We start from the raw sequence: 17,265 nt of genomic DNA, 5'->3' as shown, positions 1-17,265 counted from the left end.
TTAATGCCAGAATTACCATAAATCCCAGTCTCCAACCCTGTGTGCTTTAGATATAGAGTCATTTCCTTAGAGTCTGGAGTTGCAAGCAGAGTACACAAACTCATTAGACCTTCCATTCTATCGCTAAGACCCAAATCTTTGAACTTGATGGCACTTTGCATGCAAGTTCAAAACTCATTTCCAACAGCTTCCAAAGAGAAGCCCTGGCAGTAATCGGTAAGATTCAGCTCAATCACCAAAGAAAGAAAATAATTTAAGACAATATAAAAATGAAACTTGATTACATTAAATAAATAATATTATTTCATATTTATATTTAAAAAATTACTAAACACCTTTGTTCCTTGTTTTTGTCAGTACCTTCCAGTTAGGTTTGAAATGTCTTCTGTTCTGACCAAGACCCTATGCTGGTTGCAGCCAATGTGACAATCTTCCCACAGCAGATCAGCGGATGTTCAAGAATGATGATTATGGTGGGTTCCAGTCCTTGATGAACCAAGTGCAGATTGTTACGTTTGACGCTGAACAACAGCAGATAGTGAGAACCATACTGACTGAGAGTTGGCAGGGATGTGGGCAGCAAAGGAGAAATGTCTACTTTTGTCAGGAAAAACAGGTAATGTTAACGAAAATCTCAGAGCAAAGGGACCCAGATCTGGCACCACAAAATCTAACCCTGTACAAGGCCAACAACCACTTCCTGCACCTACACTGTTCACTGACTGAATGCTTCAGGGTCCTCCCATGAGTCAGGTTTAGTAGTTTGAACAACAAACTGCTGTAAGTCGAGTCAGATCAACCCTAGGGTAGAGGAAATCTTACTGATCCTGGAGAGAAGCAATTTGTTCTTGATGGGTGACATTTTTTTACTCATAGGGCCAACATAAGTCTCCTTAGAGGCAAGACGTTTTCAATCAGTGTTTCTTCCATGGACCCTGGCAGTAATTGTATGTCACTCCAGAGTGGAAATGGTGCTCTCCCAACTGTGCACAGCCTCCACTGAGGTTGGAGATAGACTCCTCCATGCCCTTTTTCCATTTTGTAGTGACTACTACAATTCACCTCTCTACTGCATCTGCAACAACCTTCACAGTTGTCATCCACACACTGGGGCTACAAATGAAAACTTTTTTTTATTAATGAAGTGTTTCTGACTTGAGATATTAACTTTTTACCTTTCTACCAATGCTGCCTGCCACCTTGAGTTTTTTTTTCTTGCACTTTTTTTTCCACCATGAGTCATTTCTAATAGGTGGAACACAACTCCATCTCCTTTCTCTGACCAAATTCTCACTGTGCCACATGCCTTTTTAACCTCTTCCCTTCTGCCCTTGCAACACCAGTATTTAAGATGATGCTTAGCAGTATACTCCTCCTTCTCGACTTCTGCAGCATCTTCCCCCTCCTCCAGCTATTCATCCTCCTGTGGTGAATGTTAGTCTTTATAGCTGCCAGTCTCTCAGCATAAACGATAACCAAGGTAATGATAGGCAAGGTAAGGGAAAGTAGCATACAAGAGCAAAACTAATGTGGATATAAGTTGTGCACAATACAAAAGATTAGCAACAGTTAATTTTTGCCCCCTGAGACAAGAGAAGTTATATTGGGAAAGAGGAAAATTGCTTGGATGTGAAAACTTATTTTTGTGTTTGTCTTCAGGGAAACAGATGCAGATAATCTTTCAGAAATAATGGATAACTACAGATAAAGTAAGCAGGGATCTCAAAAAAATAGCTTTAATGAAAAGAGACTAACATTGGGCAGCGTGGTTAGTGTATGGGTGGCATGGTTAGTGTAACAGTGCAATGCTATTACAGAGCCAGTGATTGGAACTGGGGTTTGAATCCTGCGCTGACTTAAGGAGTTTGTACATTCTCCCCATGTCTGCATGGGTATCCTCTAGGTGCTCCAGTTTCCTCCCACTGTTTAAAACGTACCAGGGTCTGTAGTTCATTTGGGTATAGCCCACTTTATGAATACTCGCTTTACTCAAATTCACTATCCAAAAGAAATTTGAATGAGTTTTTGCTTTTATGAAAATAGCCTTCAATAGTAGTGAAATGGGTCTTTGCTTTATGCCATTTCAGCAGGTTTCATAGGAATGCCCTACTTTCGTAATCCGTGTATATCTGTAATTTGGCCGCGTGGCCTCTTACTCTCCTGGATGTCTAAATTTTTTTTTTAATTAAACTTAAATTGGTGAAATTACTAGGTCTGAAAACCAACCTGAAACCCAAAGTCCTGCATCCTAGGCTTGGGAAGGAGGTGATCATGGGGTAATGGGTGCACTGACTGGTCATCTTCCAAAATGCCAGAGCTTTGATAATGCTTCCAACATTGGTGATTGTAGGCTCACTATTTAAGAAAGAAAGGAAGAGAAGAGAAAACACAAAATTCCAGAACATTTAGCCTGACGTCAATGGTAGAAAAATAATGGAATATATTATTAAGGGAGTGATAGAAGGACACGAGAAAAATTCAACATGGATCTATTTATGAAATGGAGTCATCTTTGACAGATCTGTTGGAATTTTTTTTGAGGCAGTAGTTAGTAATATAAATAAGGGGAAAATGATTGATGTTAAAGATTTATACTTTATAAAGGTCTTTGATAAAGCAAGAGATTTGTATAAAAAAAATAAGGGCACACAGTACTGAGAGTATAAACTGGGAATTGACTAATGCAGAGAGGGAGAATAAACAGTCACTTTCAGGTTGGAAGATTGCACTCGTGAGTTCCACAGGGATCTCAATAATTTGGATATGGGAATCAGATCTAATGTGGAGTTTATATTTCCCCTGGTTGAAGTGTGTAGAACCAGGGATCGCAGGATTCTGAATAAAGGGTTGGACAAGGCTTTCTGCACAAAGTTGACAGTGAAGATCCAGTGCTGAGTATATTCTAGACAAGGATTGATATTTTTATATGTTATCAAAGATACAAGATTATATTACGCATCAAAGCACGACCAGGGGGTTGAACAGCCTACTCCTGGTTATCTTTCTACTGTCTTTGTGAATATACGAAGAAAGATACGAGTAAGCTGTTTGCATGGTTCTTTTGGGGAAATGGTCACGCATAGAGACTATTGAAGATTGAACATGAACTTCAACAAGAGATGAATTTCTGATGAGTGGTTGTTTACCATGGAAATTCAGGGTGGCTTCATTCATGGCCTCAGCAATCCACCTGGCACGGATACATTAGGCTGAAGGGCCAACCTTTGTGCTGCAGAACCCTATGACTCCATTTTGGTTTTTACATAGCTGCTGCATTCCAGGAAATTATTCTCAATTTCCCAGAGCACAGTCTGTGTAAAAAGATCAGAACAGGAATTACCTCTTGAACCCCTAGTTATTTTCGCAGATCGCCTGCAGTCTAAACGGAACTAATGAATAGGACATCCAGCCTCCTTAAATACCACACTTCAAGTTTTCTATCTAAACTCGTGATGTGATATGGGTATTTGGAGTTTTGGTCATTCCTGTGTGAACGGCCGCTGCTGGAAGGTAGAGAGACAGTTCAGAATGGAAAAATCACACAAGTTCTATGTAAAAAAAACATGCATGACACTAAGCCTCTGCTTATGAGAAGAAGGGTTCAGAGCTTGGAGCGCAAGTAGTGTCCCTTTCCATCCAGCTGGTCTTGCAACCAGTTGCTCTTTGTGACAGAAATACACACAGGAAGCAATTTATAATCGACAGCCAATAATATGCGTAAATTACTGGGTGTGTGATTGTGTCAGACTGCAGCAGCTGGAGGCTGAATTCTTGAAAACCAGCTTGGCTGACTCTAAACCTGAGGTCACATTTTATCCCAAACAGCTCCAAATGTCATTGCAAAGATGAGAAATCCAACACTACCGACCAGGCAGTCTCTCCCAACAATAGCTCCTTTTAAATTGCAGCACCTGGGTTAGCCCTCCTGGGACCCGAGTGCGATTACTGAGGCAAAGTGGCTCGCAGGGGGTTCTACCCATTAAATCGCCAACCCTGTGATTTAGGGTAGATCTCATCCCCGCAATGACGTGTCACGCACTCACTGAAAGTACTGCTGGATGTTCAGATGCTGGCTGCCCGTTGATGCACGCACGCAAGCGCTGACATCACCAGATTAAGTGGGTCGGCCATTTTACTGTTCAAATCATCTGTGGTTGTGACCCAGTTAACTGGGTCCCCTGACTACCTCTGAGGCAGGTCAGGGACCCAGTTGGATTCCGATGAGGTTGACTGGTTCAGACCCTTTCTAACTGCTGTGTTGAGCCTCTTTCTCCTCTCTTGGATTTCTCAAGCACCCTTTTGGATTTCCTCTGTCAATATCTCTCCCTTGGGCTGCGATGAGGAGTGCTGGCTTTTAGGGACAGAAATCCTGTCATAAGTTCTGTGTGATTCTGAATTAATTTTAAAAGACAAACAACAAAATACATGTTGCTTTGCACTCATTGCTTAAGAAAAATATATTTGTGCCTTTTCAATTGCATTGCAATTGTAATACTCGTGAGTAATTCGGCTTAGGTGCACTGGGAGCCACACTGTAATGCTGCAAATTGATCTAATGCAATTCTAGGAAAGAGTTTGCATTCACAAAGTGACCTTTTTAATGAATATCGAATAACTTGTCAGTGAAGTGTTGTGTGTTTCATTGTAGATTATTACACACTTTGTTTTTTCTTCATCTGTTGGAACATTATGCATCATCTTTTGTTTCAAAATTCAGACCAGAGAAAAATCAAAATGATGCTGTCATCAGATTCTGTAACTGCTTGCTGAAATGATATGGTGTTCTCCCCAGCACACAGTCTTCGTGGAGAAAGTTGATTCTTTTTGTATATTAAAGCATTTCCCAAATCAACAATAAGTGGAAATTATTGTATTTACAAACCTACAATGCCTAAGGAGAGTTGCTTCACTGTGTAATAAGTGCTGGCATTTCTCACTTCTATTCTTGTTTTGAATTAAAACTACAAAGTTATGCCTTTTGTGAATTTTTAACATACAAGGAACAATTCTGGGCAGCTGCACACATGAACACATTTCTAATTGTGCTGTATGACCAGGTTAGGATCAAGTAATGGGCAAAATCCTCTTATGGAAACATACCATTGTACATACTAAGCACAGTAATGTGAGAAATATCTGTGGCTTGTAATTCCATGTGAGGAATATCTGTGGCATTGATTGCCGGAGATATAAAGTTGGATCCAGGCAATAAAATATTTTAATTTCACAGGAGAAAGATGGCAACACATTGAATAACAATGAATTCAATATCCAATTGTGATACCAAGTATTAAAAGTTTATTTATCACATTATAGTTGGTACAGAGAGAAGGGCTCTTCCACAAGAAGTCCAACAGGTTAACCCAAACCTGCAGACAGCCGTATAAAGTAGAAGGGCAAGACCACAATTACAGAGACTGAAATGGGGGGGTGGGGGGGGGGGGGGGATGAAAGATCAATTAACTCAAAGCAAGGGCCACATGAGTGCACTGTTCTGGGGTTCATTGAAGTGCCTGATAGCTATGTGGAAGCCTGCAGGCACAATTTCACACTCTACAGCCTTCTCTCTGATGGCAGGAGGGAGAAAAGGGTGTGCCCAGGCACAGCAAAGACTCATTAGTTTCTGTCATAATTTACATCTATAGACTTTTTTCAAGCTCCTCCCTCCCTGCAGTCCTCTCATTATCTGCTACCATAGGAACCTTTTAATGATTTTGACAATGAAGGTCAATCCAAAGTAATTATTTTGAATTGTGCCATTTTTCTGTTTCTCATTATGAAATCAATATTTATATTGGCCATTCTTTTTTTTAACAGACCTGTAGAAGTTACTCTCTTTGGCTTGGCTTCGCGGATGAAGATTTATGGAGGGGTAATGTCCACGTCAGCTGCAGGGTCATTTGTGGCTGACAAGTCCGATGCGGGACAGGCAGACACGGTTGCAGCGGCTGCAGGGGAAAATTGGTTGGTTGGGGTTGGGTGTTGGGTTTTTCCTCCTTTGTCTTTTGTCAGTGAGGTGGGCTCTGCGGTCTTCTTCAAAGGAGGTTGCTGCCCGCCGAACTGTGAGGCGCCAAGATACACGGTTTGAGGCAATATCAGCCCACTGGTGGTGGTCAATGTGGCAGGCACCAAGAGATTTCTTTAGGCAGTCCTTGTACCTCGTCTTTGGTGCACCTTGTATGTCTTGGTGGCCAGTGGAGAGCTCGCCATATAACACGATCTTGGGAAGGCGATGGTCCTCCATTATGGAGACGTGACCTACCCAGCGCAGTTGGATCTTCAGCAGCGTGGATTCGATGCTGTCGGCCTCTGCCATCTCGAGTACTTCGATGTTGGAGATGAAGTCGCTCCAATGAATGTTGAGGATGGAGCGGAGTTGCTACTGTCTGCTTAAACAATATTTGCTCATTTATTCTCATACTCTTTCTTCTCCCACTTCATAATACTTTCAATTATCTTTTGCTAGCTTCAAAACTTTTTCCGATCTATTGGCCAAACACTGATCTTCACTTCATTTTTGGTATTTTTTTTCAATTGGATACTTCCTTGGTTAGTTATGAATGGTGGTACACCCTGAATGGAGACCATGCCTTTCTTATTTTAAATTATATCACTGTTAAGTTTATAAAATGCCCCTTAAAATGTCTTTCACTGCTGATCTACCATCTTATTATTTCATCACTTTTGCAAATTCTATCTGTATTAATTGCCTTTACTTAAGTTTAAATTTAATTTTTAAATCTTTAAAGAAATTGTAGACAAACAGCATGGTGACAGGCCCCTCCATGCCCCAAGCCATCCAAATATCCCAATTAACTTACAACTCCTGAACATTTTGAAGAGTGGGAGGAATCCAGAGTGCCCAGAGGACACAAAGAGAATGTACAAGCTCCTTCAGGCAGCAGGGGATTCGAACCCAGGTCACTAGTGTTGTAATAGCATTGCACTAACCACTATGCTAACCATTAGTTTTAGAACCACATTTTGCACTCTTGAACTGAACTTGAAATTCTATTGTGCTATGATCAGTTTTTCCTTGAGAATCCTTTCCAAAGGGATTATTTATTAAATGTGTCACTTTATGTAATACTAGATCTAAAGTTGCCATCTTCATTTTTGGTTCTTCAATCTATTGGTCCAACAAACCAGTTGTAATTAACATCAATATGGAGCTGTAACATTAGCCCTTTTTCCATAAGCATCACAGTTAATTGGCCATACAGTGTCCCGGGATAGGGAGCTGTTTGTGCTGTTTCCCCTGGGCTACCTTTAACTGGGACACTGACTGCTTTTCCCTTGAACACACTCATCCCCGGGGTTTGGAGAGTCTACCTTCAACCAGAAATGGGTGACTTTCTATTGTTTTTTTTTCCACTGGTTTAATCGGCACTCCAGCGCCAGCTGACGCAGGGAATATGAGTAGGGGTGAAGGCTGTCAATCCCTGGCATGAAATGACATAATTTGACACTGGCTTGCTGACTGTTTTCTTTTTCCAGTTAATTTCCCATTAGTTTTCTGGGACAATATGCCAGTGGAAAAGGGGCTTGATTCACTACACTATTGACAAGGGAACATGTCAGTACAATGGGTCCATAGCAAAGGGCTATAAATGTTTTTTAAAACATGTAGACATACAGCATGGTATCAGGCCTACAACCCCCAGTACATTTTGAACAGTGGGAGGAACCCCGGTCCCAGTCTCTGGTGCTGTAACAGCATTGCGCGAACCGTTACACTGCACGTGCCGCCCAGGATTGTTGGGTGAGGATGTGGAAATGCCCCCTAGAATTATTCATCAGTGAAGGAAGGCCAACCCTTTATTGAGAAGCATTTGCAGAGTCCTAATGAAAGTCTCAATAGCTCAAAAATGTATGGCATGTTTATCTTCATTACTCTTGTGTGTTGACTATAAACGGTGGGAAGTCATGTTGTAACTGCATAAAACTGTGGTTAGGCTCTGATGGCAGTTTTGTGTACCATTTTGGACACATATTCCTGCATGATTCAAACACCTTGCGTAGAGTGTAGAAAAGGCTCTGCACCATGTTGCCTGGATTAGAGTGATTTAGCGGCAAGGCCATTTTGGATAAACTTGGATTGTTTTTGCTTGAGATTTAGAGGCTGAGGTATACATCTTTGAGAGGCATTATTGGATAGGTAGAGGATGGAAATGTCATATGCTAGAGGGCACAGCTTTAAGATGAGAGGCAAGTTTTTTTTTAATATAGAGGTTAGTGCCTCAAACATACAGCTGGGGTGGGAGGGGAGGATGGAAGCTGATACGATACTGGTGGTTAAAAATCATTTAGACAGGCTCACGAACATACAGAAAACAGAGGAATATTTTAGTTTATTGGCATCATAGTCAGGGCAGACATTATGGGCCAAAGGCCTGTCTCTGCTGCACTGTTCTATGTTTGAATGTGAGACTCAGACCTTTCACCTCCTTGGTTGCCTTTCAATCACCTAAACCCTGTTGGAAGTGAAGGCTGACAAGTGAGAGCAGAAATGGTCAGGCAAATGTTTGGCATTGAAGAACCAGAAGGAACCCTCCTCTGAATGGAGGTTCAGTGACCTGTGAAGGGGGAAACATTGTGAGATAGAGCGGTGAAAGTGAGATGGTGGGTACCACATCAAAGGAATGGTCCAGGCTGGACATCGCAAGTTTGGACCGCAGAGATGAGGAGATGGTAAAGGGGATTCAGAAAGGCAGAGGTGGGAAAAAGCAGGGATGGACAAAAGTCTAATTGTAGACAGAAGGTGCGTGTTTCATAAAGGGTCAGTGATGGCAGAGTTTGTAATTAATTGAGGGTTTCAGGCATTGGGGTGACCGTAATGGAGGAATTAATTTTTAATGTTTTATGGTTGTGAGGTAGCAGTGCATAATGTGCAAGCAGATGGAGATGGTAACAGGTTTGCTTCCAGGACCTAGATGGGTCCTTTTTGCTCTTCCCAGCCTACAAGCAGCACTGTAACAGATCCACCTTTTTTTTCCCCCTCTCCTGTTTGCTAAGACCAAGGAAACTCTAAGAATGTGGATTGAATTAGATTAAAATGAAGGTGCACAGATTTTTTTTTAATAGTTTTCAACAACAAACCCACCTGATGTTTGAGATGGATCAATCATCCATGCCATGTCTCTTTTCCATTGTAACCATAAGTTGGCATGTTTCATTTACGTTTCAGGTTTTTAATATTTTAACTGTCAGACTGCCTGATTTTGTAGGGTTAAAATAACCCCAATGTGTCTGCTTCCCGGCTGTCTTGGAGCAGCTGTTCAAAAGCACACCATATGGCAATAATGGGTTCCTGAAAATGCACTTACCATCTCCTTTTATAATATTTAGGAATTATATGGCAATTCATTGGAATACTCTTCCCCTTTTTTAAAAAAAATGCAGATTGGAAGCAGCTGTTGTGAATGTCCATTTTGTAAAACGGAAGCTGAGAATGAATTCGGAAAAGACAATCCTTCCCTTTTGTTGAGGGGGGAGTATCAGCCAATTGTATTTTTCTTCACCTGATTTGCATTAATATTAATTTCAGTGCTCAAGTTGTGTGATTTTCAAATCAGACTTGCTGGACATAAAAGTGTTAATAACCTGGCAGAAATATGGCAAAGTCTTCTTTTGAGGGAAGTAAAAATTCTGATTATTTGTTTATGTCTAATTATTGATCAAACTTATTAAACAGAAAATGAATAACAAACCAGACTGTTTGATCAAGGTTGTGCTCCTGCAATGATAATCTGACACATCTTATCAAATAATTATCTTATTTCTATCCTAAAATTGATGAAAGATTAATTTGAAGGAAAATAAACAAAATGTGCAGATATGGCTAATGCAGGGCGATGAACAGCAACAATTATAATGGCTCGGTTCATTTTACTTACCGGCATTCACAAAAAAAATCTCATTTTTGCTTTTTGACTGATTATTGTATGATGTTGTTCCAACAGATCTGGTAGAAATGAGTTGGGAGCCAACACGTGGTTCCACCTTAAATTCAACCGCAGGTAAGTTCTGAAACAGCTTGCTCCATGCGTCATCAACCAAAATTTTTCTCGTGATATTTTCTTCATAAAACAATTAATGAAATACAAGTTCAATAAAAAACACTTCAGCAAAATGATAAAATGGAGGTTTTCAGCAAATCCATTGACCAGAGCAGGATGTTGAACTTTCACAGCCTGACAAATTGTTTTCAGCTGACCCAACGTCAACCAATTAGAGGCAAGTAGCATGATACCTAGACACACTGATAATTAAACACGTTTCTCTGTGAATTGCACCTTTCCATTAATGTGTGACGCAAAGGTCCATTTGCTGAAAGATTTGTAATTTGAATCAGAGGGAAACAAATTCAGGTGCTGCTTGTTTGCTGTTTGAACCTCACAGTTTATAAAGAATATGTAAAACAGGCAGTAACTGTAATCAAATGAAATCATTTATTTTGGCGTGCGTGAAATTTCTTTACCAGATGAAAGTGGTCACAAATTGAGTTCATCATGTATGTATTTTGAGATAAAGCGACTGATGACTTGATAAAATTCAGTTGATCTCAGGTGTTATTGAATCCCAGATATTGCCATATGAGTTTTATTTATCTGGTGTCATCACCAATAGCAGCACTGGGTGGTTGTACAAAATACAACTCAAGCTTTTTGTAGACACCAGATGCTATTGCATTCTCTTTATATTCAATTACATTTTGGCAAATTAAATTTAGTCTTTTTTTTCCTCAAAATAATCAATTCGAATAAATTTAACTTTTCTTAATTTCCAGTTAAGTTGTGTGATTTTCAAATCAGACTTGCTGGACTAGTTTAATAGTGTAACTATTAAATTCCTGGAAGTAGCTGATAGTGAAACTATTTAAAATTAACCTGGTGACAGGAATGGACTGTTTTTTTTTTTACCAGCTATGAGCTGTGCGTCCAAATTCTACATGGATCTACTTTAGTACATTGTGTGGAAACCACGAACACATTATCCAGTATCCTGCTCTATTTACAATGATGTGGGTGGTGCCAGCTGTATCTGTGAGGACTTTGTATATAAAATTGCCCTTAAGAGTTGTTAAGGTGTTGCAGTACAATAATGGCTCAAACTCCATGAGATTATTTAGAGATTTTAAATAGTTAGAAAAAAAAGTTTGCTTAATTTACCCTCAATGTGAACCCGACTGCCATTTAATATGCAAGTTTATACATTTAATCCTGAAAACACATGGAGATTAAGCTTCTCAATATGAGAATGGAGCAAAGTCAGCCAGCCATATTTAAGAGCAAATCCATCTGAAAGGAAATGATTCAAACAAAACAATGCCATAAGTAGAGGAAGGGGATTTGTGTTTTAGTTTAAATAATATGTTACAAAAAAAGATGTTCCTAATGTGTATTGTCATGTGATTTGTTACACTGGAGTGAAACTATGTAATTGAGAAAATAATGCAGCTCAACATTCAGAAGTTCAAAGTTAAATATTCTTTGCTCCCTGCTGCAATTTAAATGACATCCCTGGCTGAGGAAGTGAGAAGGGTTGTTTTAGTTTTAAGCAAGTGCTGAAATTAACACAGATAACCTTGCTCTTTGGATAGAATCCTGCTTTGAATGAACAAAGCTCTCAAGTACAGCCATCACCAAACAAAAAAATTGATTGGATTTCTTTTAACTTGTGCATCTTTCTAACATATTTTAAGTTGAACTGCCAAACAGGTAATTTGATTTTTAAAAAAATACCATTTAATAATGTCATATGTTTTCCATTAGTTCAAACCTTGAGATGAATTAATCAATTAGTCTTGGTATTTGATGGCAAAATAAATGAAAACTGGCTGCACATGAGAACACTGATCACTTTCAAAAGGCATGATCTTTCTTGCCTTCCAGATATTTGTGTACATCTTTAATATGGTTTATTTTCTAACGTAATGTTATACATGTACCACTTTGCCTGTAGTAAAAAAAAAGTTGGTTTCTAGCCAACTTTTAACTGGTCAGGTTTTATCTGTGAAGGATCACAGCCAGTGCTATGAAATGTTGCCATAAAACACAGTTTTCTTTAACACTTTGTGGAATTCTTTACCTTGAAGAAAGCAGTAAGGTTTCTTGTGAATAATTTTGTGTGTGAGATGGTGGGTGGGTGGGGTAACTCAGCTGTTTATCCAGCTGCCTACACACCCATGAATCATTGATAAGGCAGTTAACTGAAGGAAAAATATAAATGATCTGTGCTATTCAACAGAAGTCTCTTAATTTACTTCCAGTTATTTACAATTCATTTCTTCACTTAAACTGATGATTAGATTGGAACAAGTTCCTATTTGGAACAGAGTGCAGACATAACCATTTGCCGCTGAGATTGTTACCAGTGCATTGAGTATAAGCTTTCTTTGACAATGTCTGCACATGATATGCAGTGAGTTTGTGGTATTTATCATTTTTTTGGCAAACACAAGCTAAGAGAACCATAGAGCATTCTTCTTTGGCTTGGCTTCGCGGACGAAGATTTATGGAGGGGGAAAAAGTCCACGTCAGCTGCAGGCTCGTTGGTGGCTGACAAGTCCGATGCGGGACAGGCAGACACGGTGGCAGCGGCTGCAGGGGAAAATGGGTGGGTTGGGGTTGGGTTTTTCCTCCTTTGCCTTTTGTCAGTGAGGTGGGCTCTGCGGTCTTCTTCAAAGGAGGTTGCTGCCCGCCAAACTGTGAGGCGCCAAGATGCACGGTTGGAGGCGAGATCAGCCCACTGACGGTGGTCAATGGGGCAGGCACCAAGAGATTTCTTGAGGCAGTCCTTGTACCTTTTCTTTGGTGCACCTCTGTCACGGTGGCCAGTGGAGAGCTCGCCATAGAACACGATCTTGGGAAGGTGATGGTCCTCCATTCTGGAGACGTGACCTACAAAGCTACAACATCAGCACCAATTTTACTGTCAATTTGAATTGAACAGCAGGGACAATGTTTTGTGAACAGCTTTGCAAAGACAAAAGACAAATGAAAGTTCTATTAACATTGTTTCTTTACTAGTTAACATTCTTTTTTACTGGTCAGAAGATGAAATTTAAACTAAATATTTTTAAATGAAATTATGGTAGCGAATATGAGCAACTCGCCATTTAAGAAGGTTCCATTTCCTAATATTCTACTGCATATATTCCTTCCCCAAAAATTGAGTGGAGTGTAAAAGATGTTAATGACAAATCAATGTTTTTTTTTGCAGATGGATCAGAAAACTGAAGGGCACCATGATTCAGCAAAATGTTGGTTTTTCTGCTTTTTTTTTCCTAAAGAGGCCCTTCTTTAAAATAGACCAGTGTAAACAGAGAAAGCTTTATTAATAATTACAACCAACAATTTTGTTGCAGGATTTCTTCCGCCATTAATTACAAAGCTCTTCAGTTGCCTCTGGGCTAATTGTTCTTAACAGGCTTGTATAAGGCCTGATGTGCTGTGAATTCACCAATCTGCAATGTCTGTATGCGTTGGCTGTTGGTGTGCTTTAAAATAGCATGGCACACTAAGTTTCAACCAACAAGGCATAACTCATATTGTTCTGGTGCAGAGAACCTAGTGTGAAAACCTCACCACATTGGCAACATGACTTGCAGCACAGGTCACGATGGAGCACTAATTCACCACAGTGCATGTGGTCACTTTTTTTTTCTTCCCCCCTTTTGAAAATGTGTGAGCTGAAGTTGCTTTGACTGAAAGTGGGTTGAAGTATTTGCTGTTCCCAGCCTTGGTTTCATTGGACTGATGAAATGTTATCATTACATGGTTCCTTTTGGTAAAAATTGTCTCTCAATACAGGATGGAAGCTTTCATGTATGTTCTATCTGGAAGAGAACAGAAACAATTAGTCTACAGCAGGAAAATAAAGAGTGCAATTTAAAACTGGATATTTAGTTAGTAGCTTTCAGAATTTGACCATTAGATTGATTCAAAATTGGATGCAAATATTGTAAAAATCATAGTTTGTTGTGATGTTGTCCATCAGGTGCAAGGAACATACATAATCTTTTATTTATTATCATCACCATCAGTGAATATCTCCCTGCACACTAGATGGTGGACTTCCTTATCTAAAAGGCTTTCAAAGACATCATTCATAGGATCCAAGTGCCCCGAGGTTACCATGGGAATGGTGGTGGGACATTCAGAAGGAATGCAAAGAATGGGGATTCAGCCCATGCTCTGAAATCTATCTTGTTGCTTTTCTCTACAAATTGGCAACCTTTAACATTAAATTAACTCTAATTAACCTCCTCTCAAATGCATCCTCAGATTTAAATCTTTGGGCAATAGTTTAATCAATAAGTAAACAATTTGCTGTGGAAGTGGAATCCAAAGTAGCAGCATAATGCAGTCCTCGTGCTTTAATAGAAGGGGACATAAGATGGCCTTTCACTTGGCCTTGATCACAAATTTACCTCAGGATTTCCCACAGTGAGAATTCCTTAATTTTTAAAGTTGTGATTCCAAATATGAATCCATAAAAGAAAATTAATCAGCTCCCAATTTTGTCCTGTTTTAACATCTATTTCTTTTGCTTTATTTCTTTTCTAGATTAAGGTTTTATTCTACTACTTAACACAGCACCAATTTCTCCATCTCTATATAAAGGATTTGTTCGTTACTAACAATATCAGTTTTACTGCCTTCACTACTAACCAGCATAAGCTCATTCAAAATTTGGATCCTGCATCGTATGAAACAGGCCATCGTATGGACACTGGCATTTGGCCTGAATAATCCGCAAGGCTCTCCTTCCATTTTAGCAAAACTAGCTTCTTTTTTCAAAAACAAATTAAGAATTTAGAAATACAGTAGTTACAGACCATTTCAGCCCACTCATCTGTGCTGCCTAATTTATATCCAATTAATCTACAACCCCAGTACGTTTTGAATGGTGAGAGGAAACCTGAGCCCCCGAGGAAAACCGACAATTCCTTATCTGAATTCCTTAACCGGAATTCAAACCCTTGCCCTGGTCTCTGGCGTTGTAAAAGCGTTGCGCTAACTGCTATGCCAACCATGCCACCCATCTCGTATTCTTTTCAGGATTATTTTTAAATGCATTAATACCATCTTAGTCAATGAGATCACTCCTTATTTCCCAATTATTTTGCATACATGATTCCTCAGACTGGACTTTCAACTTGGAAACAGGTTTTGTAAATTTTCTTGGAATAGCACTGCCTTTTAATTTCTCATGAGTCTGAATTTGTTCAGTCTTTCTTGAAGGCTGTAAGCTTACAATTATAGTCCCATCGTCATAAGTCTTTCAGCATTTTCTCCAGTCCTTCTGTGTCTTCTTTATGGCGTGGAGACCTCAAGTCTTGATAGTACTTCAGGAAAACCCTATATGATCTCCCATACCCACTACACATTCTTGCTTTGGTGCATTAATATGTAAGTGCCAACTAATCAATTTCAAGTTTATTTCCAGTCCTCTAATGTATGCTCTACCATTTCAAGTGTAGGAAACTGAACATCTGCTCCTCTCTTTGGTGCGATGTTATGTTTTGCTGTCCATTGCTTCTCTTTTAGCATCAGACTCCATTAATTCAAACTTTGCAATCCGGACTTAATACCATTTGCTCACAAAAGTTTTCTTTGACTTTTAGTTTCTTCCTCTCAAAATTTTTGTATCCTTTTTGAATTTTAATTGTTCTAACCTGTTTTATCAGTCTTCGTCTCTTGCATGAGTGCTATATAAACATAAATTTGCTGCCTTTTTAAAGCAGCATGATTGACCTTGATGAATGGGTCAAGCCCAAAACGTTGGGTTATGTACTTTTATATCTGCTATACAAAATACACTTTGACCAGCTGAGTTTTTCCAACCTTGTGTTTTTACTTAGCCCTGGTAACGTTCTTGTGAATCTTTTCTGCACACTTTTAACTTAATAGCATCTTTCCTAAAGCAGGATGAGCAAAGTTTTTTTTTCCAGAACATATTCTGACTGGTTAAGCAAATATTTCAAGTTTTTTGAATTTGTTTAAAATAAATTTCCTTTAGATCAATCCTATTTAGTTGTGTTTTACAGTTTCTTGGTTTGGCCAGTCAAACCTAATTTTACCCTTACGTTTATTATTTGACTTTCCTCCATTCCCCAAGTAAAATCAATGTCCTTTTCAATGGAGCCAGCATATAATTAAGTTACTGGTGTCTGTTTCCTGCTGCCAAATATGTTTTCTGTGGTCAGAATTCACTGTCCTGGTTTTGAATCTCTACATCCTATTTCTTCTGATCAATGTTCCTTCAGGTCATTGGACTTCACACTACATTGAAATATTTAAGACAGCTAGTAATTCAGAAGGTCATTGGAATTACTTCATCACCAACATCGAAGTACTCGAGCTGGCAGAGTCTGCAAGCATCGAATCCATGCTGCTGAAGACCCAACTGTGCTGGGTGGGTCACGTCTCCAGAATGGAGTGCCATCGCTTTCCCAAGATTGTGTTCTATTGCGAGCTCTCCACTGAGACAGAGGTGCACCAAAGAAGAGGTACAAGGACTGCTTAAAGAAATCTCTTGGTGCCTGCCCCATTGACCACCGCCAGTGGGCTGATCTCGCCTCCAACCGTGCATCTTGGCACCTCACAGTTCGGCGGGCAGCAACCTCCTTTGAAGAAGACCGCAGAGCCCACCTCACTGACAAAAGACAAAGGAGGAAAAACCCAACACCCAACCCAAACCCACCAATTTTCCCTTGCAACCATGCCTGCCTGTCCCGCGTCGGACTTGTCAGTCACCAACGAGCCTGCAGCAGACGTGGACATACCCCTCCATAAATCTTCGTCCGCGAAGCCAAGCCAAAGAATTCAGAAGGTCTAGAAATTGCCATTTACCAGGTTTTCAGGGAATTTTTCGTCCTCATTTACTCACTAACCAGTCTCTATTAATTTAAATATTATTTGTTCTTCTTCCTTACTATTTTTCCCTCCAAAATTTAAAGGGAAGAAAACCCCATTCAGAATCACAATGTAAACAGAATAATAAAGCAGGCAGCTATTTGATTTCTGCAATTTGCACTGTTCTCAGCTTTAACGAAAAGTAAGCATATTTCTAAAAATTTGTTTCAAGCACAACAGTTTGTGCAATTTAGTGAGTTACTGCTATCATTTTGTGTTGTCTTTCAACACAAACTTTTAGAGTAAATACAAACTAAACAGATCTGTGATAATCCAATCTCAATTCAAAAGGCACTGTTCATTAAGGACAGGAAAAGGCTAATTGGTAGCAGGGTGTTTTGTG

At 39.6% G+C, this 17,265-nt stretch overlaps 1 protein-coding gene across 5 annotated transcripts in view; it reads right to left on the bottom strand.

The window, feature by feature from the left end:
• Window positions 1-13,318: 13,318 nt before the first annotated feature.
• Window positions 13,319-17,265, bottom strand: part of dacha (dachshund a) — a 404,574-nt gene continuing 400,627 nt past the window's right edge. For all 5 annotated transcript variants that reach the window (XM_069893410.1, XM_069893411.1, XM_069893412.1 and 2 more), the window contains one exon: window positions 13,319-13,840. In XM_069893410.1, coding sequence (XP_069749511.1) covers window positions 13,806-13,840 — 35 coding nt within the window. In that variant the 3' untranslated portion in view covers window positions 13,319-13,805. The remainder of the gene's footprint in view (window positions 13,841-17,265) is intronic.

The sequence above is a fragment of the Narcine bancroftii genome, chromosome 8 (genome assembly GCF_036971445.1).
Source record: "Narcine bancroftii isolate sNarBan1 chromosome 8, sNarBan1.hap1, whole genome shotgun sequence".
Taxonomy (NCBI): domain Eukaryota; kingdom Metazoa; phylum Chordata; class Chondrichthyes; order Torpediniformes; family Narcinidae; genus Narcine; species Narcine bancroftii.
The sequence above is the reverse complement of the archived record's forward strand: the minus strand, read 5'-3'. Positions and strand labels throughout refer to the sequence as shown.